The 24115-nt window shown below is 51.3% G+C and overlaps 1 protein-coding gene and 1 pseudogene across 11 annotated transcripts in view; both read left to right on the top strand.

Annotated features, from left to right (window-relative positions):
* DAXX (death domain associated protein) overlaps positions 1–24115 on the top strand; it is a 39029-nt gene that overhangs the window by 7654 nt on the left and 7260 nt on the right. For 9 of the 11 annotated variants that reach the window (XM_053296908.1, XM_053296912.1, XM_053296910.1 and 6 more), the window contains exons 3-6: positions 6331–7135; positions 17061–17299; positions 20570–20729; positions 22902–23427. In XM_053296908.1, coding sequence (XP_053152883.1) covers positions 6331–7135; positions 17061–17299; positions 20570–20729; positions 22902–23427 — 1730 coding nt within the window. The remainder of the gene's footprint in view (positions 1–6330; positions 7136–17060; positions 17300–20569; positions 20730–22901; positions 23428–24115) is intronic. The other 2 variants (XM_053296916.1, XM_053296917.1) reach the window with 2 other exon arrangements.
* On the top strand, positions 19519–19958 carry LOC128345258 (60S ribosomal protein L26-like; annotated as a pseudogene).

A 24115-nucleotide genomic window follows, 5' to 3' on the forward strand; every position in this document is an offset into this window, starting at 1 on the left:
AAAGGGCTCCTAGCTTGGAGACCCTATGAGCGGAAGTTACAGCTATCAGGAAAAGGAGCTTGTATGAAAGGAGCTTGAGGGGAGTGGTAGAAAGTGGTTCAAATGGAGGCTTGGTCAATGCATTCAGAACTTTGTTGAGATTCCAGGAGGGAAGTGTCGAACAGGGGGTGGAGTGACATTGGAGGCCCCTCTAAGAAATCTAGCAATATGAGGATGGAGACTGAATGCTGCATTGTTGGAACTGGAGATGTTGAGAACGGATGCCAGCACTGAAGCTTGGTGTCTCAGGGTAGCACTTCGGAGGCGCAGTTCCAAACCCGCTTGCAGAAAGGCTAGTGCTTCTGGAACTCCGGCCAGAAGTGGGTCCTTGTGGTTTGCCCGTGACCAACGGAGGAAGGCAGCCCAGGTAGCCTGGTAGATTCTAGTAGTGGATGGCCTATGAAAGGCCAGGATCGTATCCTGAACTGACTTGGAGTAGCCTTGGGCCGCTAACTTTGCGCTCAATCTCCAGGCATAAAGTTGCAGCCACTCTGGATCGGGGTGGAGCAGAGGTCCCTGGGAAAGGAGGTCCTGCCGATCGGGCAGGGGCCACGGGGGTCGGATCAAAAAATCTAGGAGATCTGGGAACAACGGCCAACAGGGGGCTAGGAGGATTAGCTCTGCTTGTTCTAGAATGAACTTCCTAAGGACCTTCATAATTATCGCGGTTGGAGGGAAGGTGTAGAGTAGAGCCTTGGGCCAAAGCAATGTCAGGGCATTCATCGACTCCACTTGAGGAGAGTGATACCTTGTGAAGAACTGAGGGAGCAGGTGGTTGGTGGGTGACACAAAGAGGTCTACCTGAGGGTGTCCAAGAACGTGAGTGACCTGGGAGAATACTTACGAATGGAGAGATCACTCTGCTGTGTTTACAGACTGGAGACTGAGCCAGTCTGCCTGCATTTTTTCAGTTCCACTGAGGTGCTTGGCCACTATGGATGTCAGATTGCTTTCCACCCATTGGAATAGAAGGTTGGATTCTCTCATCAGAATCCAGGAACAAGTCCCGCCCTGATGGTTGATGTGCGCTTTGGTGGTGACGTTGTCGGTTCTGATGAGAATGTGTTTCCCTCGGACGAGGCGATGAAAGTGGAGAAAGGCGAGGCGAACTGCCCAAAATTCTAAGTAGTTTATTAACTTCTTTGCTTCGGAAGGAGACCACGGGCTTGGGCCAGGTGACCTAGACAATGGGCTCCCCATCCGAGGAGGCTGGCATCCATGATGACTTTGTTTGGATAGTGGAACACCCCTGAGAAGAGCTGGTGATAGTCACCATAGGAAGGATCTGTGGACTGACTCTGGAAGGACAACCCGTTTGTGGGCAGCTGCCATGATCAGCTCCTGGAACGGAAGGAGAAACCACTGGAGGGGGGTGGGAATGCCAACTGGCCCATGGGGCATATTCCAGGCAGGCTATCATGGAACCTAGAGCTTGAGAGAGAACCATGACATCCACGGTGCGATGGTGTAGCAGGGGGTGCAATTGGGATGCAACCTTGTCTATCCTTTCCTGTGGAAGCAAGATGAAGTCCTGCGCTGTGTTGCAACTCTTCTCGTAGCCAGAGCGTGGGAGACCTGATGAGAAGATCATCTAAGAAAGGATGGATGTGCACCCCCTGGAGGCAGAGGTGGGCTATGACTGCCACCATGATCTTTGTAAAAACACGGGGTGCAGAGCAGAGCCGGATCAGGAGTGTGCGGTTTTGGAAGTGGAGATTGTTGTATGCAAAATGAAGGAAGACCCTGTGTTCCTGCCTGATGAGGATGTGAAGGTGGGCCTCTGAGAGGTCCACTGAGGCTAAATAGTCTCCTGGGCGGATGGTTTCTCTGATGGTGTGAAGGGATTCTATCCTGAATTTTTTTATTTCGAATGAAGCGTTTGAGATGTTTTAAATCTAGGACTGCTCTCCAGGAGCCATCCTTCTTGGGAACGAGAAAGAGAAAGGAGTATATACCTTGAAATCTTTATGTAGCTGGTACTTGTTCTATGCTTGAAGATGACGAATTGCTTGCATCATTTGAAGATGTTTTTCTGAATTGTTGGAGCGTGGAGAAAGGATAACGTGGTGGGGTGGAGGGGAGGAGAAAGCTAAGGTGTAGCCATTCGATATTGTGTCTATCACCCACTTGTCTTGAGATGTAGACATCCAGGTTGTGATGAATTCCGACAGCCTGCTGCCCACAGTGGGGCCATCACTGTTTTCGAGACGGTGGCGAGGCTGAGGAGAAGGATCAGGTGTTGGATCCATGGCGGGTTACCTCTGGACCGCTGGCGCCATTGTGGTCTGCCAAAGCCTCTAAAGGATTGGGTGCGGAAGTCTCAGAATTGGGTAGCTGAAGATCCTTGGAATTGTCTGTTGGGACGAAAGGACTGAGGTGGGTTATGAACAAACATGTGAGAATCTCTGTGATTGGATGGCATGGCCTTCTTTTTATCGCTGGTTTCTAAGAGAATCGGGTCTAAGGAGGGGCCAAAAAAGATTGGAGCGAGTTTGGACTTGGCATCCACATTCCAACTCTATAGCCAAAGAGATCTGTGTACAGCTACTCCAGCAACCATGGCCCTGTAGGACTGCCTAATATAATCCAAGCTGGAATCAACCATAAGGGCCTCTGCTTTGGCCATTTTGTTGATGCCCTGACGAAGCTTGGTATTTTCAGGCAAAACAAGGGCTACGAGCTCCTTGGCACAGAGGACAGAGGAATGGGCAAAAATGGAGTTGGTGGTGGCTGTTCTAATGGATGTAGCAGAGGTCTCTTCCTGGGTTTGTATTTGTTCTTGGCCTTCAATATTAATGATGGATCCAGAGACCATTTGTGCCACAGGTGGGTCTACCTTTGGGGTGGCTGGAGGAGACATTACATCCTGAGGGAGGCAATAATGTTTTTCAGGAAAATTGCCAATTGGTTTGGATGATGCAGGGTGTTGCCATTGCGAAACATAGACTGAAAGGGCACTGTGGCAGTGGCATTGAAAGTAGAGGGGAAAACATTTTGATCTAGAGATGGAGAGGGCTCGGCAGTTCTGGAGGGCGCGACATCATTGATGGTCCTCTTTGCTTTAGAGAGAACAACATCAAAATCTGCAGAAGAGAAGAGTCTAGAGGAGATAGGAGCTGGAGTCGCGATCTCTTCATCGGATAACTCCCCATCCTTTTTGTTGGATTCAGCAGGGTCCACTGGGTCTTCTGCCCCTGAAAGGGAGGACTCAGAAGCAGAACCAGGTCGAATGGGGCTGGCTGGGGCTGGTACAGGGGTGGGGTGAGGGTTGGGTACAGGAGGGAGGGGGTAAGCCAGGGTGGGAAGAGTTGACCCGTCTTTAGGGCGTTTGGGCCTGGGCACCTCTTCAGGAGGAGGAGAGCAGCGATTTGGTTTTCTTTTGTGTCTGGGGAACAGTGTAGGAGCAAACAGTCCCCTTTCAGAGAGAGGGATAGTGTCCCTGCGGGGACTTGAATCTGGCGATGGTGAGGAGAAGCACTCCCTACCCTGTCTTATAGAGCAGAGGGGAGGTAAAGGCACAGGGGCAAGAGATGGAATCGGGGTGATGAGTACAGGATTACCAAGATTATCATTCGGAGCTGCCGGTGGCTCAGGCGCTAGGTGTTCCTTTTAAAAAAAAATTTCCCTCAGCCCTGTCATAATATGAGGAGCGAAGGGAGGAGTAGCATCACTTACTGGCTCTGGAGTGATGGCAGCGAAGCCTCTGGTGGCCGGCTGGAAGGGACGGAGGGCAAGGCTGGCTCTGAAGGCAGTGCAGAGGGAATACGCGGGGTAGCCGGTTCCCCCTCAGACACTGGGCCCCTTAGGGGCGAGGTCAGAGACGCCAGGGGATCGCTGGTCGTCTGCCTCTGGCTGTTTCAGCTTGCGTGGTTTCGATTTTGTACAGACGGCTTTTCTTAGGAGCCACTCGCTGAGCCGCACAGAGCTCTCCTGTTTGGGAGAGGACGCGGACTTGCCCTTCTTCTTTTTTTATCGGGGGCGGATCCCCTGAATGCTTGGTCTTTTGGGGAGCCTTTTTAAAAAGTTGTTCCATAGCCAGTGCCTCTGAGGGCAAAATGGCGGGTGTGGGAGCAGCCGGTACAGCCTGTTTGGGGGGCATGGCCACAGTAAGCGCTGAGCTGCCCAGGTCCCGCGGCAGCTGCAATCCCTCAGAGAGGGAGCCACGGAGGAGCCCTTCAGCATGAGGCAGCTCCACGGAGAAGAAAAGACATCAACTAAAGAGGAAAAGAATTTTGCAATTCCAATCAGCCAAATCAGAAAATAAAAAAGTTGTAGTTTGTGGGGGAAATTAAGCAGTTTGAAATCCAGTTCTAAGAGCAGCTCCCTTCCCACCCTCGCACAATCTAAAAAGTGGAAGGTGGGGAGAGATAGAAGAAAGAAAATAGATAGCTAATAATATCGGAAAAGTTAAGAGCTCTCTTCCAGAACTGTAAGCTCAAGCAAGACAGAACTAGAACTGGGGATAGGATGCCTCCGGCAACAGGAAATTAACATCACATGATCCAGTTCTGTCTCGAGCATTCTCAGTACACAACCCTATCCGATGAGCTCCAGCACAGGGGTAAATGCTCTAACTCTGGATTGAGGTTGGAGGTTGGACTAGATGGTCTCTAGGGTTCCCTTCAACACTGTGATTTTATAAAAGGTTAGGAAGGGGCTCCTTTGAGTGGTGACTAGGCTTTGATATTGGATTGATCCATCTCCTCTCTCCAGATGCCCTGATCACACAGGCCGGGCCTGGCCTTTGGAGCAGCTACTTGGCCTACTTCCCTCGCCTTTCCTCTCCAGGGCCAGACTGACCTTGCTTCCAACTGCTGCTGCTTTATTTTTTGCAAAGACAAGCTTGTCCGTTGCCTGCTTTTTGTCCATTTCTGACAGGCACCTGCTGAATTTGGGGCCTTTCCCATATCTGACTTGCCTTACCTTCCATGTTTTTGCTGAATTCAGGAGCCTTTTTTCTTTGATGTGACTGGCATTTAAAAACTGCAGCCTGAACCCGCAAACCTAGGAACAGGAAATGGTTTCAGTCCTGGAGGGAAGGGAGGTGCCTCGTTGGAACATAGGAAGCTGCCATATACTGAGTCAGACCATTGGTCCATCCAGCTCAGTATTGTCTACCCAGACTGGCAGTGGCTTCTCCAAGGATGCAGGCAGGAATCTCTCTCATGCCAGGGAGGGAACCTGGAACCTTCTGCTCTTCCCCGAGCAGCTCCATCCCCTGAGCGGAATATCTTACAGGGCTCACACATCAAGTCAGGTGCAGAGGGTAGCTTCTGGAAATGCTCACTCGGGGTGGGGGTGGGCTGACAGTCAGCATGATGAGGATTACCGAGAGAGGCTTGTGGCCTACTTCTTCACCTTTCTAAGCGTCTCTAAAGGCAGAGCTGGAAGCAGGTGTCTACAGATCCACTTGTCAGCTCACCAGTGGCAAATGTGTCCAGCCCTCTGGCAGGCAGGACATCCAGCATCACACAGATCTCCTCACCCACCCACCCCAGCAGTCTCATAAGAACAGCCCTGCTGGATCAGGCACAAGGCCCATCAAATCCAGCATCCAATTTTACACAGTGGCCCACCAGATGCTTCTGGGGAGCCCACAGGCAAGAGGTATGTGCTTGCCCTCTCTCCTGCTGTTGCTCCCTTGCAACTGGTATTGAGAGGCATCCTGCCTCTGAGGCTGGAGATGGCCCACAGCCACCAGACTAGTAGCTGTTGATAGACCTGTCCACCATGAATCTGTCTAAGCCCCTTTTAAAGCCATCCAAGCTAGTGGCCATCACCACTTCCCATGGCAGAAAGTTCCACTGATTAATTATGCGCTGTGTGAAAAAGTACTTCCTCTTGTCGGTCTTAAATTTCGCAATTTTCATTTTACTATTGTTTTTGAGAAGGTAACAAACAGCAGGAATCTTTTCTGAGCAGTAGGAGAGGGCTCCTGCTGTTGCTTACCATCTCCGTATCCCAGTGCAAATGACAGAAGACTTGCTTCTTTTCTAAATCCTGTGCTTGTGTTCCAGAAAAGGATCTGAGAAAAGGGAAAGGGATTGGTGGTGACCACAGATAATGGCTGGCTAGTGAGCTAAGCCTAAATGTGTGATTCCTGGGTGGAGGTTCCCAGGAGGCATGCCTGTCTATGTGTGCCTTGCCTCTTTCCACCTCACCTGTTGCCTTCAGCGTCCCTTTTTGGAGTAGCTGTCATCTGCCTTGTGATGCTCCCTCGTGGCTCTCCCGGGCAAGGTAGAGGGCTTGTTCCAGTTGCACCTTCTGACCTGCCTTTGTCCTCCCCTACAGTTTGTTGCCTTCTGCTCACAGCACACCAAGGAGCACCCGGAGGTGATGCCCTTCCTGGCTGGCCGGCACGAGAAGACCAGCCCGGAGTTCCTGGCCTCGGTGGAGTTCCGCAACGTGCTGGGCCGCTGCCTGACGCGGGTGCAGGCCAAGCGCAGCAAGGTCTACGTCTATATTAATGAGCTTTGCACTGTCTTCAAGGCCCACTCTCAGAAGAAGAGGCATCAGCTGGCTTGCAGCACCCTCGAAGGCTCCCCTGCCCCCTCGGACCCTTCCGAGCCGGAGCCACGTAGCAGCAGCGGAGTCAGCAGCGGTGGTGGCGGCTCCAAGCGGCAGATCCGGTACCTGGAGAACCTGCTGCGGATCTACGCAGTGGAGATCCGTCGCCTGCAGGAGCAGGAGCTGAACCTGGAGGAGCTGGATGACGGCGATTCGGCGTACCTGCAGGAGAGCCGCCTGAAGCGGCGGATGATGCGGATCTTTGAGCGCCTCTGTGAGTTGAAGGACTGCAACAGCCTGACCGGGCGTGTCATTGAGCAGCGCATCCCCTACCGCGGGACCCGCTACCCAGAGGTCAACCGCCGCATCGAGCGCCTCATCAACCACCCCGAGGCCTTCCCGGACTACAACGACATCCTCAAAGTAGTGCAGAAGGCAAGCACCCGGCACAGCCTGGGCCTGGCGAAACGTCAGATGGAGAGCATGGCGGCCGACGCTTTCCGGGAAGTGGGCAACCGCCTGCAGGAGCGGCGCCACCTGGACCTGATCTACAACTTTGGCAGCCACCTCACCGACCAGTACCGGCCCAGTGAGTGCCTGGGGGCTGAAGGACAGGGCCGGGGGCTGTGGGAGGCGGGAATCCTGCCAGCGTCCCCCTGTTGGTGGAGGTGCTGGACACATGGTGGTGATGTGGGGGGTTCTGTTACTGTGGGGTTGGGTGGGGGTATCTACTTAGCCTACCTTGCAGGGGGGGGGAAGGGCAAGATGGCCAAGACGATACAGAATTACTCCGGGTGGTGAAAGCCAAAACAGATTGCAAGAGCTCGAAATGATCTCTCCAAACTGGGCAACAAAATGGCACATGTGGTACAATAAGCATAAGGAGAGGCACACTGGGGCTCCAAATCCACATATACACAAATGGGGGTCTTTGCTGTCAGTGACTAACCCCGTGGACAGCTCACTGAGAATGTCAACCCCAGTGTGCAGCATCTGTGGGAAAAGGCAAATTCCGTACTAGGGATCATAGGAAAGGGTCTGAAAAAATAAAACGGCTAGTTTTTATAATTTCCTCATACAAATCTACGATGTGGCTGTAGTTGGAATACTGTGTGCAGTTTGTTTTGCCCTATCTCAGAAAGGATATAGAATTGGGAAAGGCTCAGAAGAGGGCAAGCAAAATGATCGGGAGGCTGGTGCAGCTTCCTAAAAAGTTTGGGACTCTTTAGTTTAGGAAAATAGTGCCTGAAGGAGATAATTGATGCTTATAAAATGATTCATGGTGTGGAGCATGAAGACGGAGGTAAGGTATTCCTCCACCCCCTCAACATTAGAATCAAGAGCTAGCCAGTGAAACCTGACAGGAGACTTAAGGCAAACAAAAGGAAGCATTTCTTAACAGTGCCTAATCTGTGGAATTCATTGCCACAGGATGTGGTGATAGCCCATGGTTTTAGAACAAGATTAGACAAGTTAATGGAGGACAATTCATATTAAACCCAATCTGTATTGATAGATTAAAACATGACACTTAACCTGTTTCTTTAAAATGTGTGTGTCTTTAGCTCTTTCCTCCCTGCAAGGTTTTCAGAGTGGCTTATAACCCACAACAAAGCCCTTTACAATAAAATCCACAAATCTAAGACTTGATGATCAGTCTGTAAACCTGCCATACAAGAACTGAAACTAGCTAGTGCAGACATTGTACTTCTCTCTCAAGCAGGTTTGCAAGTGTGATTGTGCTGTTTGGCATGTTACAAAACAGAAACAAAAAGTTTCTTTAGCTTTGATTCCAGGAATTATTACAGATATCCCAGGTGCCTGAGATGGGTCTGTGAGGCACTTCCCTCCTCGAGTGAGTTACTTGGGAACAGAATCCACTAGTCCCTTGGTGTGTGGAGTGGAAGGTGGTTTTGTGTGGGCTGGGGAGAAACCGGAGCAACAGCTCTGGTTTCGAGCGAGAGAGTGCTCTGAGCGGTCCCAACAGGTAATTAGCAGGCTGTAATATGAAGGGTGAGGCAGGAGGAGACTCAGGCTGCATAGCCATGTTGTAAGGGAACCACCCAGCTCCTCCAGTGCTCTGTCATCCTGCACATAGGAAGCTGCCCTGTACCAAGTCAGACCATTGGTCCATGTAGCTCAGGGTCATCTACACCAGTGTTTCTCAACCTTTTTGGAGTCAAGGACTGCTAAATTCTTCATGCAGAGTTTCAAGGACCGCTACATTCTTCATGCGCAGTTTCCTGGACCAGCAGTCAGTAAAGGGGGTTTAAGTTTGTCTGTCTGTCTATCTATCAGACTTCTATACTGCCCAAAACTTGCATTTCTGGGCAGTTTACAATTGAAATAATATAAGCATTAAAATGATTAAATTTGGAATCTTTTGCAAACATGGAATATTAGGGGTTTAGATGTTGGTGGACTTCAACTCCCATAACCCCCATCCACAATGGCATTTGGCCATTATGGCTGGGGATTATGGAAGTTGAAGTCCACCAACATCTGGGGACTCAAGGTTGAGAACCCCTGAATCTAAAAGCCTGGGTGAACAAATATGTCTCCAGTATGTATTCAGTATGTGCGGGATGGGGGTGCTTGTGACTACTCAGTGGAGAGGGGATGTTGGGCCATTAGAAAAATTCAGAAGCTACATGGGGCCAATGAAAACAACACACAAGCAAGCTTTTGAATTCCCCAAAACTCATCATCAGGCTGGATGTCAAGCAAAGCAAAAAGGTGGTGAGGAGAGGAGAGCTGGGCAAGTTGTCAGTAGAGCCCAAAGTCTACAGTTTAACCCTCTCTTGAGGGAGGTGGAGTTTTAGCAGGAGTTGTGTAGTCGCAGGGCTGGATCCAGACCACGTTAGTCAGGACCACCCACTGAAATTAATTTAGTCATTTCTCATTTGTGTCAATGCTGCGTGGTCATGATCACCCGGCTTGATCTGGATCCTGCTCTTAGATGTGCACTTCGTGAGGTGGACCTAATGAAACCTGCGCAGCTCCTCCAAAACTCCTTAAAACCGGTTACGTGGCAGGTGCTGGGAATGGTTTTGGTTTTTTTTATGGTGAAAGAAAATGTGAAGAAGAGTGGTGGGGACCTGGTGTTAAAGGGAAGGGGGTGATTCTGAGATGGCGGGGGGTGTTGTAGTGGTGGATGCCTTGTCTTCCTCGCTGGGGAGATGAGGCACTGTTCAGGGTGGGAGAGGCAATGGTGCACCAGACCGCGCTTGGAAGGTCGCCTGGGTCCAAGAGCTGCCGCTGTTGTGCTTGCTCACCAGAGTGTAGCAGGTGTTCCCCCATCCTCTCTCACAGCACGCAGTTCTATGCCCCCCTCTCAACTCTCAGCGTGCATCAATCACACCAGCCTGCCTTGGGGGCCACGCAGCTCACGTGGTCCCACATGCTGCCCACACGTCGCGGTGAGGCGAGCCAAGGCAGCCCCCTCCCTCCCTCCACCACTTAGCCCTCACCATGGCATGATCCCGGCAAGAAGTTGTCCCTCCCGCTCGGCGAGGTCATAAAGGGGACCACCGTCTTCCACCGGCGGTACAGACCGGGGGGTTATAGGGGGCCGAGGGACCACAATGCCCCACCAATGCAAGAGGGAAATGGTGTCCCCTCTCAAGGTGCCTTGGCCGCAACAGGCAGCTGGTTTTAAATCGGTTGGGATCGGACACGAACCGCGCTGGGCATCAAATCCCCAGAATCACTTCATTCCAGTGCTATTCATCCAATGACCCTTTTTCATGAATGCACAAAATGGTATCTTGCCTCTTCCCTGCACCACACCGCCTCCCTCCGCCACATAGCCCTCCTTGGTACACGTGCTTGTTCCCCCTCCCCCGAGGAAGGTCCACCTGCACTCCCTTTCTGCAAAGCCCGAGCCAAGGCGGCCCTCCTCCCTCCCTCCCTCCGCTGCTTAGCCCTCACCACAGCATGATCCCAGCCAGAGGTTCCACCCCCTGGCGAGGTCACAAAGGGGACCGCCGTCTTCCACCGGTGGTGCAGACCAGGGGGTTACAGGGGGCTGAAGGACCACAACGCCCCACCAATGCAAGAGGGAAACAGCTTTCCTGCTCAAGGCACCTCGGCCACAATAGGCAGCTGAGTTTCGATCAATCAGCCTTTGGCTGCAAACAGTGTGCATGGAAGAACCAGCAGCCCTTCAAGTGGTGCCCACTGCCATACCTTTTCCTCAATGCCCCCGCACCGCATACAGTTTGAAGCTGTAAAGATAGGGAATAAGATAGCTGTAGGAAGATCTCAGCAGCACGTGGAGGCAAGGCGGGAGCAGGGTTCCGCACCTCTGTGATACTCCTCGTCTTCCTCTTCCGTGCCATGTGCAAAATTGAGGAAGTGAGTGCCTTGATTGCAGTTGTTTAGGGGTGGGATTGACTCCCAGTCACGGACTGGCACTCCACCCTTCGCGGACCGGCAGTGGTCCAGGGACCGGTGGTTGAGAAACTGTGATCTACACTGACTGGCAGCAGTTTCAGGCAGAGATCTTCCCCAGCCCTACCTGGAGATGTTACCAGGGAGTGAACCTGGGACCTTCTACATGCTAAGCAGGTGCTCCTCTACTGAATTATGGCCCATTCCCTAAGGAGAATTTCTTCTAGCAGCTAGCAGTCACCCATCCAAATGCAAACCAAGGCAGACCCTGCTTAGCAAAGGAGACAATTTAGGCTTGCTACCGCAAGACCAGCTCACCTCTACAGCTGGGGCCAAGATAGACATGATTGGGGTAAAACCAGGGATCCTGTAATCACACATTACATTTGCGATTACATTACATTTACATTATTACATTTTGTTGAGTATATATAAAAAAGGAAACAAAAGAATGATAACATCTTTGAGCTTTCAACTTACAGAAATGAAATACGCTGGCATCCTAGCAAAAATGCTCCTGTCCAACCAAACACCCTTCCCAGATTAAGTACAAAGTAAAAAAAATAAGAAATACAAATCAAAGAAATACAAGACAAGCACTAAGAGCTCAAATACAAATCAGGTTAAACCTGGATTCAGTTTGTTTTATATTTTGCTTACACTTCCAATTTTTCAGATATTAAGTAAACAAGTTTGCAGCTAACTGTAATTCAAAGTGTTATATGCCACAGAAATACTCATTGTCTCAAACCAGGTTATAAAAGAAAGATAAGAGGAAAAAGAGAGGGAGAAGGAAAACAACAACTAGGGGTGTATCTTTTAAACATTGTCAAAAGTAAGGTCTAATTAATCTTAGTCCGGAATAATCTGTAATCACATAGAGAACGGGGTGGGTGTCTAATTTCAACAGCAGAAAGGACATGTGGTTGAAGGGTGCCAGAACCTCCCCACAGCTAACATAAGAACAGCCCTGCTGAATCAGGGGGAAGCCCGCAGTCAGGCATGCCCTCTTGTTCCCCTGCGGCTGGTATTGAGAGGCATCTTGCCTCTGAGGCTGGAGGTGGCCTTGTCTCCTCACTGATTCTTTTCTCCTCATCTAAGCTCCGATAGTACGAGTGGCTGCAGGGAAAAGGTTGCGGGGTGGGGCATTTTGCACACCTTGGCCATGCACTGCTCTTCTCAGTTCACGTGGGACCACCTGCCCACATGTGATTAACCGGGAATCTGCTGCAGTCACCTCTGCTTTGCCCCAGCCGTCTTGCACCACTGTAGTGTGTTTAGAACCGTAAATGTGAAGCTGTTCGAGCAGAAGCCGGCTGGGGTAGTCAGTACCGTTGGAGGGGAATGAATGCTCATTGCAGTTTTTGACAGGGTCTACAGCCCTGCAGATGAAGAAGAGGTGACAGCATCATTGCACTTACTTCAGGCTGTTGTGCTTTCATTGTCCTGACTATTGGACTTGCAGCGGCCAGACTTGTAATAGTGTCTTAAGAGCTTTAACACTCTAAAAACACAAAATCGACTGTAAAATTTTATCAATGTAGTCAGAGGAGTGGAAATTCGCAGGAATGTCCTCCAAAGATCACTCCACGGAGAGAGTACAATTTGTTCATTGTCACCCTAACATTTTTCTCTGTGCAGAAATGACTGCTATTATTATTATTATTATTATTATTATTAGCAATAGCAATAGCACTTACATTTATATACCGCTCTATAGCCGGAGCTCTCTAAGCGGTTTACAATGATTTTAGCATATTGCCCCCAACATTCTGGGTACTCATTTTACCGACCTCGGAAGGATGGAAGGCTGAGTCAACCTTGAGCCCCTGGTCAGGATCGAACTTGTAACCTTCTGGTTACAGGGCAGCAGTTTTACCACTGTGCCACCATTATTATTATTATTATTATTATTATTATTATTATTTTATTTTACATTTATATCCTGCTCTTCCTCCAAGGAGCCCAGAGCGGTGTACTACCTACTTGAGTTTCTCTTTCACAACAACCCTGTGAAGTAGGTTAGGCTGAGAGAGAAGTGACTGGCCCAGAGTCACCCAGCTAGTTTCATGGCTGAATGGGGATTTGAACTCGGGTCTCCCCGGTCCTAGTCCAGCACTCTAACCACTATCAAAGGATTCTATCTGAATCCTTTAGGTAGAAACAACAAAGGGGTGATGGCATTGTTGCACTTAAGACTTTCTGTGCATTCTCACCCATATTCTATCTGAAGCGGGGTAGACACTGCCAGAAATCACTATGAGCATTCGTTCCCTGAGTTTGTAGCAGTGGCCGAAATTTGTGGGCCTAGCTTTCATGGACTATATCCTCCAATATAGCACAGCCCACGCTGCTTTGATGGGATCCAAAGTGCAAAGTTCCTATCTTGTGCCGTTCAAGGTTGAATCACACTCCCTCTTGACTCTCCTTTGTATAGGCCAAATATCTGAATGCAGTATCATAATCATAACACAGACCTGATGCTTGAGAAGTTGAATTCTTGGACATGCGTATATGTTGCAGGGACCGTGACACACCTACTTGTATGAGTCGCCTCTCTCCTGTGGGAAAGCAGCCAGGCTTCTGGGTGTCCCTGGTCCTTTCAGGTCCATTCCTGCAGCCTTAATTCAGTGCCTTGCATGTGGTTCGTCACTGCCTTGCACAAGGAGAAAGACACTTGTGCAGACTTTTGGGATTGGGGCTTGTTTGCTGCTGAGCTCCTGCTGTTCTTAGTAATTCTGAGGAAGGTGTCTCCTGGGATCAGTGCATCCTTCCCCCTCCTAGTGTTTCCCCACTTTGGCCTGTCTAGGATGGTGTCTGAAAACTTAAGGTGTTAGCAACCACTGTGGAACAGGTGGGGGGATTTGCTGTCCACTGTTGCCTGCCCTGATCCTCTGATGAATATTGCAGGCCAATCTTGGGGAGGGAAGACTAGATTTTGGTAACTGGGCACGTGCAAAGCCTGCTCAGTTGCTAGCTGCTGCCATGAGGAGCTGTCCTTGTGGTAGCGAGCATGAACTGCTAAGCAAGCTCTCCTTGGTTTGCATTTGGATGGAGGGCTACATGTGTGTGCTGTCTACTGTAAAATATTCCTCTTAGGGGGTGGGCCATAGCTCAGTGATCAAACCTCTGCGCTGTATGCAGAAGGTCCCAGGTTCACTCCCTGGCAGCATCTTTAGGTAGATCTGGGAGAGCCACTGCTAGTCAGTGTAGACAGTACTGAGCTGGATGGATCCATCTAGGTATAAAGTAGCTCCCTTATGTTCCCTTCCAGAAGGATTGATTTTGTTCAGAAGGTACCCTTGTCTGGATTTCTGTTGCCACTTCTGGCTTCCTGCAACCTCTGGACAGTCCCTCCTTGTGTGGGGCTTGCTCTGAGACCAGCAGCCAAAAGTGCCTCATCTGTCTTTGCCCAAGGCGAGATGGAGATGGGGTGTATCTGGTGGTGGTGGGGTGCTGTGAGCTTCAATGAATGATTCTGGGCCTTTTGGTCTCCCAGGGAGAGGCACTCAAAGAGCTGCTGTCCTCTCTCTTCTGAGGTCCCTCTAGAGATGGCAAGAAGTCGGTTTAACCTTGATCTCTTAAAGCCAGAAATTAATGACTTTGACTTCAACTATAGCTTAAAATTTTTTTTTAACTTTAATTGTGAACCGCCCTGAGCCGTAGCAGAATGGCGGTATATAAATCTAATAAATAAATAAATAATCAGCTGATAGGATGATGCATTGAGTACATTTGTGTATTTATATTCCACACTTTGATTAATAACTCCCAGGCAGCCTTACAAGCAGGGCTCAGGAAATCCACTAGTCTACTTGTTTGTGACAAGTGAAAATGGATGCCTGATGAGTGGGGAAAAATCCTGTTGAGTAATGTGCCAATATAGTTTGATGAGTAAAATTTTAGTGTGGCTGGTGAACAGAGCCAACATCTCTTGACCCCTGCTTACAAGTATGTATGTATGTATGTATTTAATTTATATACTGCCCAATATCGAAATCTCTAGGCGGTGTACAGAATTAAAACATATAATATAAAATATAAAACATTTAAAATCAATATAAAAATAAAAATCATAAAAATAAAACACATTACAACTTTAAAATTTGGTATCAGTTGAAGGCCTGGAAAAATAAGTCAATCTTCAGAGCCCTCCTAAAAACAAACAGAGAAGGAGATGCTCTTATTTCAGCAGGAAGCAAGTTTCAAAGCCCTGGGGCAGCCACAGAGAAGGCCCTGGTCCCGAGTTGCCACCAAACGAGTTGGCGGCAACCATAATTACAATAACCGTCAAAAAGTAATAAGGATTAAAAGCAGTAGCAGGAACAAACCATATGATTAGTCCTGCTTTCCATGCAGGAGAACTTGGCAGGCTCATTCTTGGCTGCGGAAAGACCCTTCTTTGCCCAAAGCCCTGGAGAGTCACTACGAGTCAGGGCAGATGATATGGAGCAAGTGGGGCCAGTGGCTTGACTTGGCTTTCTGTGCTTCTCTAGGCAGGAGTTGGCTAAAAGCTTGCAGAGCCCAAGCTCCATAGGTCTGCGTCACCGCTCAGAACTGTGCCTGGCAAAGCACCATCCAGATACAATCCTTCAGGCTGGTCTTAGTTTTGTCTTCTGGTAGCATTTCTGAGAAGTTTTCAGAAGTAGCCCCACCTAGAATGCTTTTCATCACCTGGATGGTAAAACAGGCCAGGCATGTGTGTAAATAAATGTAGACATGAGTCGAATATTTGGCTTTTTAAAAATGTACGGTTGCAGGGTTTTGCTCTTTTAAAAAAAAAATCCCAGTGTTTTAACTTGGGGGGTTCCCAACAGGGGATAAGTGTATCCCTAGGGGTATGTGAAGGGCTTCCAGGAGGTACTTGGAGCCCTCCTGCCTCCCCACACTGCAGCCACACTATTCATTCCTCATCTGAGGATTGCTGGTTTTGAAGCTGATGTGTCCACTGCAGAAGGGGAGGGAGGAGGGTGGAGAAAATGGTTGTAAATAACCTTGAGGACTACAAAATTACTAATACACTGAATGCAATCATGCATTTCTTTCATTATTATTGCTGAACGTAAATAATATCTCACTTAGTACTTCCCTAACATGAATTTAAATCTAAAAATTCTTAACTCGAGACCTTTAGCTGCCCCCTCCACGTGTCGGTCAGCTCAAGATTCTGCTCTGAGTGTCGACACCCCTCCTCCTCTGCTCCTGATTGGCTGGCTGTGTGCTGGAGCTCAATGTACCTCTCCCCCTCAGCCAGACTGACAGTCTTCAGAAAACAAGCACTGAGTGCTCCCACTGAAATTAATAGGCTGCTTATGAGTAACTTAGTGTGGAAGTGAGCCAGTGACTGGACTAGCCTCCCTCCCTATCTGTAACACTTCCCCCCCTCCTATTTAAACGTGTATACACTCACACAAATTTAAATGTCACAGTTATGAGACGGGCTGCTCCAGTCACTGGTTCACATCCAGATCAAGCAGCTCTCTTAATTTCAGTGGGAGTACTCATGAGTAACTTAGTCTGGATGTAAGCCAGTGATTGGAGTAGCCCGTCTCGTAACTAAAATTTAAATCTGTGTGTGTCTCACTGAATCTGAACTACCTGAGCTGAAGATCTGCAACAGAAAGGGTACATTTTTAAAAAAAAAAGATGTTTGGTAAATCCTGTTTTATCATAAAGAAAAACCAACATTAACACCTGTAAGTGAACAGAAGCCTCATGGGGATGGGGGATGGCAGGGGAGAGAGTAAAAGGACCTAAGAAAGGGTTCCTCTCGTACCTGGGGAGGCTGGTTAGCTTTCCATGGCTTCTGGCTGGTAAGAGAAGGAAATGGGAAGAGTCCCAGTGAGGGCTGGGCAGCAGGACCAGGATCTGCAGCCCATTGCCTTGAGGCTTCTTCCCAGTGTGGAGAGGAGAAGGGGCAGGGCTCCCCAAGTCCATTGCGAAGGGGAGTGGGAAGGGTGTGTGAGTGAGGCAGGGTTGGTGGTGCCCGGGATGGCGGGCGGGGTGTGTGTGGGTGGGGGGAGATCTGGGAAACTGCTCCGCTCCCTGTGTCTCCGGAGCCCTGGGCTGGGTCGGGCTGGGACTCTCCCGCCCATCCCTGCTCTCCTTTCTCCCTTCCGCAGATGCTGACCCGGCACTGACAGACCTGGAGCTGGCCCGGCGCTTGCGGCACAACCGTGAGCTGAGCCTGCAGCGCCTGGAGCAGGTGATGTCCCAGTACGCCCACCTGCAGGACGAGAGCGAAGAGGCCGAGTGGCGGCGGAAGCGGGTGCCCCCGACTGCAAGCGGAGCCGCCGGCCAAGAGCAGGGGGAGCCGGCCTCTCCCAAGGAGCCTGGCTCAGCAGCCGCTGCCGCCGGAGAGGTACAGGGCTTTGCGCGCAGGTCAGGCCTCTTGGGGGAAGCTTGAGGTTTCCATGTTGAGCCTTGGGGGGGGGGCTGACGTGTTCCCTCTAAGGTGTGCGCACAGGCGTGCCCTCACAAGGTTTTTTTGCTGTCTGTTAATTTTAGATCCCGCTCAGGTTGCATGTGTGCACACACTGCCTTGATCCTGCTGCCCAGAACAAAAGTCATTCTGCACACAGGAGAAAACAATGAGAGAGAACACTGGTGGGATGCAGTGGGTAGATTCTCCATTCCTTTGTCATAGGAAGCTGCCTTGTGCTGAGTCAGACCTTGGCCCATCTAGCTCGGTCTATACTGATTGGCAAAGGCTCTCTAAAGTTTCAGGCAGGGTCTCTCCCAGCCCTACCTGGAGATGGCACCAGAGAGTGAACCAGACACCACCTGCATGCAGAGAAGATGCTCTGCCACTGGGCTGTGGCCCCTAAGGCCACCAAGGGGGATTTCTTACAGCGCTCACATATAGTCGTCTATCCAAATGCAAGTCAGGATGGACTCTGTTTAGCAAAGGGGACCATTCATGCTTGCTGCTGCAAGACTAGCTCTCTTCCCCCCCACCCCCCCGAGAGTCCTGATCAGAGCTATGACGCATGTATTGAAATGGCACAAAATAGAGATGACTGAGGGGGGCTTCTGACTGGGGCAGTGCTATGTGCAGCGGATACTACTTGTCCTGCACCATAAGTGCCTCTCCCTCTCTCCAGCCTTTCCAAAAGGTCCCCACGCTCTGGGCACTTGGATGTTTGAAACTAGAGTCATCCTGAAGAGACACTAGAAAGGAACTTGGCTTACAGAAAATGACCTTTCCACCTACACCTTGGCTGTTCTTTCTAGACCAACCTCTGCAGTTTCTCTACTGACCAAACTCCTTTTTAGTTCCACTCCAGCATGGCCTGGAGGACCCCAGAACTCTTCCCTCCCACCCACCCACCCTCCCTGTGCACTGCCAGGTAGACATCCAGGGGCGTAGCCACCACTGAATAAGGGGAAAGAAATGCCCCTGGGGTGGAGGCTGCCACATGGTCCCCTCTCCCACTCCTTCCCAGCCAGTGAATGAAGGGCCAGCTGGGTGCTGGCTTCCCCTCCCCTGCTCAGAGCGAGGGAGGGGAAGCAAGTGCCCAGCCAGCCCTTCATTCACCAGCAGGGAAGGCATGGGAGAGGGCTGTGTGGCCCTCCTCTGGGTGCTCTCCGTAACTCCTGCCTCAGTATGTCAACACCGGGGTGTGGGGGTGGGGTAGGGGTGTGCATGGAACCGCAGAGCTCCGGTCCGGCACTGTGGGGTGGGTTCCTTTAAGGGCGGGGAGGGTTTACTTACCCCTCCCGCCGCTTTCCCCCCTCCAGAGCTCGTATTTATTGTAGTAATTGGGGCGGCAGGATACCTCCCTGCCGCCCCTTGTCCCTCTGCAATGCAGCCTCCAGGACGGGGTGGGCGCGTGCCGAGGGACTCATGTTTTAAAAGGTAACTGCTGATGCCAATGGTAAACCCGAACGAGAAGCCGGCACAGCACCGAGCCGGCCTCCGGTGCCTCTCCGCCCGGCAGCTCCCGCATCCTGAGCCGCCACCAGCAGCCACTGAGAGGAGCTCCGCCAGGGAGGACGCGCCGACGTGCCCAGCCCACCCTCACTTCCGGCTCCCAGGCGACTTCCCCCCCACATACAGCATGGCCCGATGGGAGGAGGAGAAGGAAGGCAGCCACGCTGTATGTGGGGGGGAAGTCGCCTGGGAGCCGGAAGTGAGGGTGGGCTGGGCGCGTTGGCGCGTCCTACCTGGCGGGGCTCCTCTCAGTGGCTGCTGGCGGCGGCTCAGGATGCGGGAGCCGCTGGGCGGAGAGGCGCCGGAGGCCGGCTTGGTGCTGTGCCGGCTTCTCGTTCGGGTTTACCATTGGCATCAGCAGTTACCTTTTAAAACGTGAGTCCCTCGGCACGCGCCCACCCCGTCCTGGAGGCTGCATTGCAGAGGGACAAGGGGCGGCAGGGAGGCATCCTGCCGTCCCAATTACTACAATAAATACGAGCTCTGGAGGGGGGAAAGCGGCGGGAGGGGTAAGTAAACCCTCCCCGCCCTTAAAGCTACCCCCTCCAACCAAACCGGCCAGGTCCGGACCGGTCCGGAGGCCTTTACAATGGCCTCCGGACCAGTCCGGACCCATCCCTAGGGTGGGGGGGTTCTGGGCAGCCATAGCCAAGTCAAAATGAAATTCAGTCAATTTGTGAACTCAAACCGCAGCAAGAATTGCAAACCGCCTTTCAATGCACCATCTCACATTCTTAGGAAGATCATGTCTTCTCCCCTTTCCAAAGAGTTGAGGCAAAAATACAATGTCCGTTCTATGCCCGTCTGAAAGGATGATGAAGTCCAAGTTGTCCGGGGCCATGACAAAGGGCAGCAGCTTGGCAAGGTAGTCCAGGTATACAGGAAGAAGTATGTCATCTGCACTGAGCGTGCCCCATGTGAGAAGGCCGAGGGCACAACGGTGCATGTGGGCATTCACCCTAGCAAGGTGGTGGTCACAAGACTAAAGCTGGACAAAGATCGTAAAAAGATCTTGTAACGCAAAGCAAGTCTCGGCAAGGAGAAAGGAAAGTACAAGGAAGAAACAATTGAAAAGATGCATGAATAAAATAGACTTCTTTTAAAATAAAATTATACTAAAATGGGGGGGAAACACAGGGGCGGGCAGTGTAGCCAGTGTGTGTGTGTGCGTGCAGCGCTGGCTGCATGCTGGTGTGAGCCTGCCCCTGGGCCATTGGCGTGCGCGCTCTACCCCTGTACACCTCACGCTTGTAGCTTCTGGATCTTTTCACAAGGAGGATGAAATACTTTCTTTATGGGGCCAGCTGCTGGAATTCTTCAGAGGCCCAAGAATGGGGTGCTTCAGTCCAGGGCAAAGTTCTGCCAGGGATGCCCATTCATTGAGCCAGGAATACTCCACTCTGCACTGGGCCTGACAGGGCCTTTGTCGTTCTGGTGAGGGGGTGGTGGTGGCTGGTTCTCTTTCTTTTCCCTTCATGGGGCGGACTAGAGTAGAAGGTCCCCAGGTTGAGCTTGTCATGCTGTGCAGATGGGAACGGGCAGAGATTGTGTGAGTCTGTGGGGGGCCCCACAGTGGTCTCCATTGCCCTGATGTCCCATCTGAAAAGTCAGCTTATGTGGAATTAGCTCCACTCTGTAGCCACCAGACTACTGAGGAGGAGGTAAAATTAATGTGCCCCATCTCTCTTTTCTCACTAGGGCAGCCCAAAGGGGGCAAATAAAGAGGCGTCTTTGGCAGATGATGAAGAGGAGGATGAGGAGGATGAAGAAGATGAGTCCTTGTCTTCTGAGACAGACATGGAGGCAGAGCTGGAGAAGAGCCTGGAGTGTGGGGAGGATGAAGAGGGCCCTCTGCCAGGTAGGGCCGAGGCAAATCCTGGTGGGGGTGGAGACAGTCCCATTGGGGCACAAAGCACCATAGTGTCTGAAAAAGGAGGTGTGGGGACCCACCATCTCTCTCTGCTGGTGTCCAGAAAAGGTTCTGGTACTCAGCCTTGGCTCCATTATGGCTACAATCTTATTGCACTTACTTTTGCATAAGTGTTGTTCAGCACAGTGGGTCTTACATCTCAGTAAATCTGCAATAGGTTGCTCACCTTGACTGTTTAAACCAAATGAGCCACCCTAACCTTTCTTGAAACCCAAAGTGGCCTCAAGAGCCACTTGCAAACAAGCTTAAGATACCAAAAATGTCGCCCTTAAGGAACTGAAGGTGAAATAAAGTGATATACTCAGAACAGCAACAGGATTTTGCCTGTTTGTTCAGGCCGTCCCAGGAAGACAGGTGGGCTAGGACTCTCATAATTCAAGCCACCCATATCAAAGAGCTTGATTTGCAGCATCCATGGTGGCGATTCTGGGTTTGGTCTTGGATATCTTCTGGCTTTTCAGGAGGATGAATGGTGGCTTAGCAGACCTGTAGCTAGCCTGAAAGTTTTAAGTGGGGCCGCCCCAAAAGGTAGGGGGGTGGGGCTCAGCATGCTCTGCTTCCCAGAGAGACATGACCTACCCACTTTGTGGAAGGCAGGAGCACTCTGGAAAGGAGCAACTTGGGTCATACCATGGGAGAGCAAGGAGCGCCTGGCTGGTGGATCAGGCCATAGGGGGTCCATCTCGTTTGCCACTGTGTGAAACTAGATGGACCCGCTATGGCCTGATCCACCAGCCAGGCGCTCCTTGCTCTCCCACGGCATGACCCGTTGCTCCTTTCCACCCTGCTTCTTTCCAAGTTGCTCCTTTTCACCCTGCTTCTTTCCAAGTTGCTCCTTTTCACCCTGCTTCTTTCCAAGTTGCTCCTTTTCACCCTGCTTCTTTCCAAGTTGCTCCTTTCCACCCTGCTTCTCGCAGAGGCCTCCATGGGAAGGCCACTAGCGGGACATGAAGGCAAGAGAGAGAAGAACAGAGAGAGCGGCCTTATCCCAAGCTAGACCCTTTAGTCCATCCAGCTCAGTGCTGCCTACTCTGGCAGGGGCTCTCCGAGGTTTCAGGCAGGTATCTTTACCAGCCCTACCTGGAGATGCTGCCAGGGATTGAACCTGGGACACCCTGCGTCCAAAAGTGCACACAAATGTTGGGTGCTTCAACCACCTGATCACTTGGGTTCTATTTCTGCACCTATGATAGCATTTCCCCGGATACTTGAGCAGGGTGGGCTTTGCCTGTTCTGCCCATTTCTTGAGTTACTTGGTCAGTGAGAATACAGACAGTGAATTTGCGTGCAGATGCATCTGCCTGATCTTGGGGTTGAGTGTGAGGGAACATAAGAACAGCCCTGCTGGATCATGCCCAAGACCCATCTAGTCCAGCATCCTGTTTCGCACAGTGGCCCACCAGATGCCGCTGGAAGCCTACAGCAGAAGTTGAGGGCATGCCCTCTCTCCTGCTGTTACTCCCCTGCAACTGGTACTCAGAGGCATCCTGCCTCTGAGGCTGGAGGTGGCCTATAGCTCTCCAACTAGTAGCCATTGACAGACCTCTCCTCCATGAAGTTATCCAAACCCCTCTTCAAGCCATCCCGGTTGTTGGCTGTCACCACATCTTGTGGCAGAGAATTCCACAAGTTGATTATGTGTTTTGTGAAAAAGTACCTCCGTTTGCTGGTCCTAAATTTCCTGGCAATCAATTTCATGGAATGACCCCTGGTTCCAGTGTAATGTGAGAGGGAGAAGAATTTCTCTCTCTCCACTTTCTCCACACCATGCGTGAGAACAGGGAAGGGGGAATGAGAACACAAGCAATGGTCCCTGTAATTTTTTTTTTTTCATCTCTGTGTGCTTGTGCATTCGGAGTGGAGCCTTCCTGATTTAACCTGAGCGAGATCTAAAATTAACTGAGCAGACTATAGAAAACTTGTGAGCACATGCATATGCGCACGCCTTAGAGGGAACAGTGAACACAAGCCTCCTAGCCCTCTAGCAGAGCCAGGGCTCCTCACTTTTTTCTGCAAGGAATTTGGCTGGGGTGGTGGTGGTATGTTTTGTGGGAACGGGAGGACTGAAAGCCAGACCTGACTGTGCCTTCTACCCTACAGAGGAGGACCCCCCGGCCCAAGAGGTGGAAGCCGACCAGCTCATGGAGCTGGAGACACCCGAGCTCATACTATCATCCTCTGCAGAAGAGGATCTGGATGAGGAGGAGGAGGAGGAAGACGAAGAGGAGGAGGAAGACAACAATGACAATGGTGGCAGCGAAGAACAAGAGGATGGCCCAAAGGGTGTGAGGCAGCTGTCTCTGGAGCCTAGTTCGCCTGGCAAGGCCCCCACTCTCAGCAGTCCCCCCTCCCAGCAATTTCTGCTGGAGATTGAGGCGGCCTTGACCCTGGAGGCTGCTGAGACCCCGCCTCCCTCCCCGCAGCCGGCCTCCTCCCCACTGTATCGGACTGAGCAGGGGGGCAGCTTCCCTGTCTCTTTGCCTGAGCGGAAGGTGCCGCCACCTGTCAAGCGTAGCCACTCCCTGGAGAACGGGGGCCCCCATGGGCTGGATGTCACCACCATCTGTGAAGTTAATGGGCAGCCCCCCAGCAAGAGGGGCAGGCAGGAGCTACGTGTTTCCAATAGGTGAGGGGGCAGGGTATGGTGTGGTGGAGTGGGGTCTTAATCCTCTCAGGCATGCTTCTGGGGCAGAAGGGGACTCCCCCGTTTGCACCTGCACCAGTGAGTGGGGAGGGGGCTTCTGCCCGCTTAGCATCCCCTTCCTATACAGGCCCCTAAAGGGCGAAGTGCGGTAGAGCAAACCGAGGGGTGGGGGTTGCCCAGGGGACATCCCAGTCTTTTCCCTTCACAACAACAGAGATCTGGTTTTGGGCACGCGAGTCCAGCAGCAGTCAAATGGGGGTGGGGGAGGAGGAGCAGTAGATGGGGTGTGTGGTATGTCCATTGCTCACTGGGAGGGCAGTTGGACGCCTACTCTGAGAAGAGCAGACACAGTTTGAGGTGGTCAGCAAGCTTTTCTAAACATCTAGTCTTTCCCCCCTTCAAACTAACTAACAGGAGGAGGGGAGATTTTGAGGGGCAGGTTTCTCTTTAAGGGGTAAGTCCTAGTCTGTTTGTGTGTTATTTGCCAAGGCCAGCAAACTCCAGTGTTTTTGTTTGTCCCTGCCTGGAGGGGGTGGAGTCAGCTAGGGCTGGGGGAGGCCCCACATTCCTTTGACCCACATCCTGTGTCTCAGTTGGAAGCCTACTCTCTACATAAGAGGTGAAGGCCCGAGAGCATAGCGGACAGGGATAGCAAACAGGACATTGGAGT

Source organism: Hemicordylus capensis, chromosome 2, assembly GCF_027244095.1.
Source record: "Hemicordylus capensis ecotype Gifberg chromosome 2, rHemCap1.1.pri, whole genome shotgun sequence".
Lineage (NCBI taxonomy): Eukaryota > Metazoa > Chordata > Lepidosauria > Squamata > Cordylidae > Hemicordylus > Hemicordylus capensis.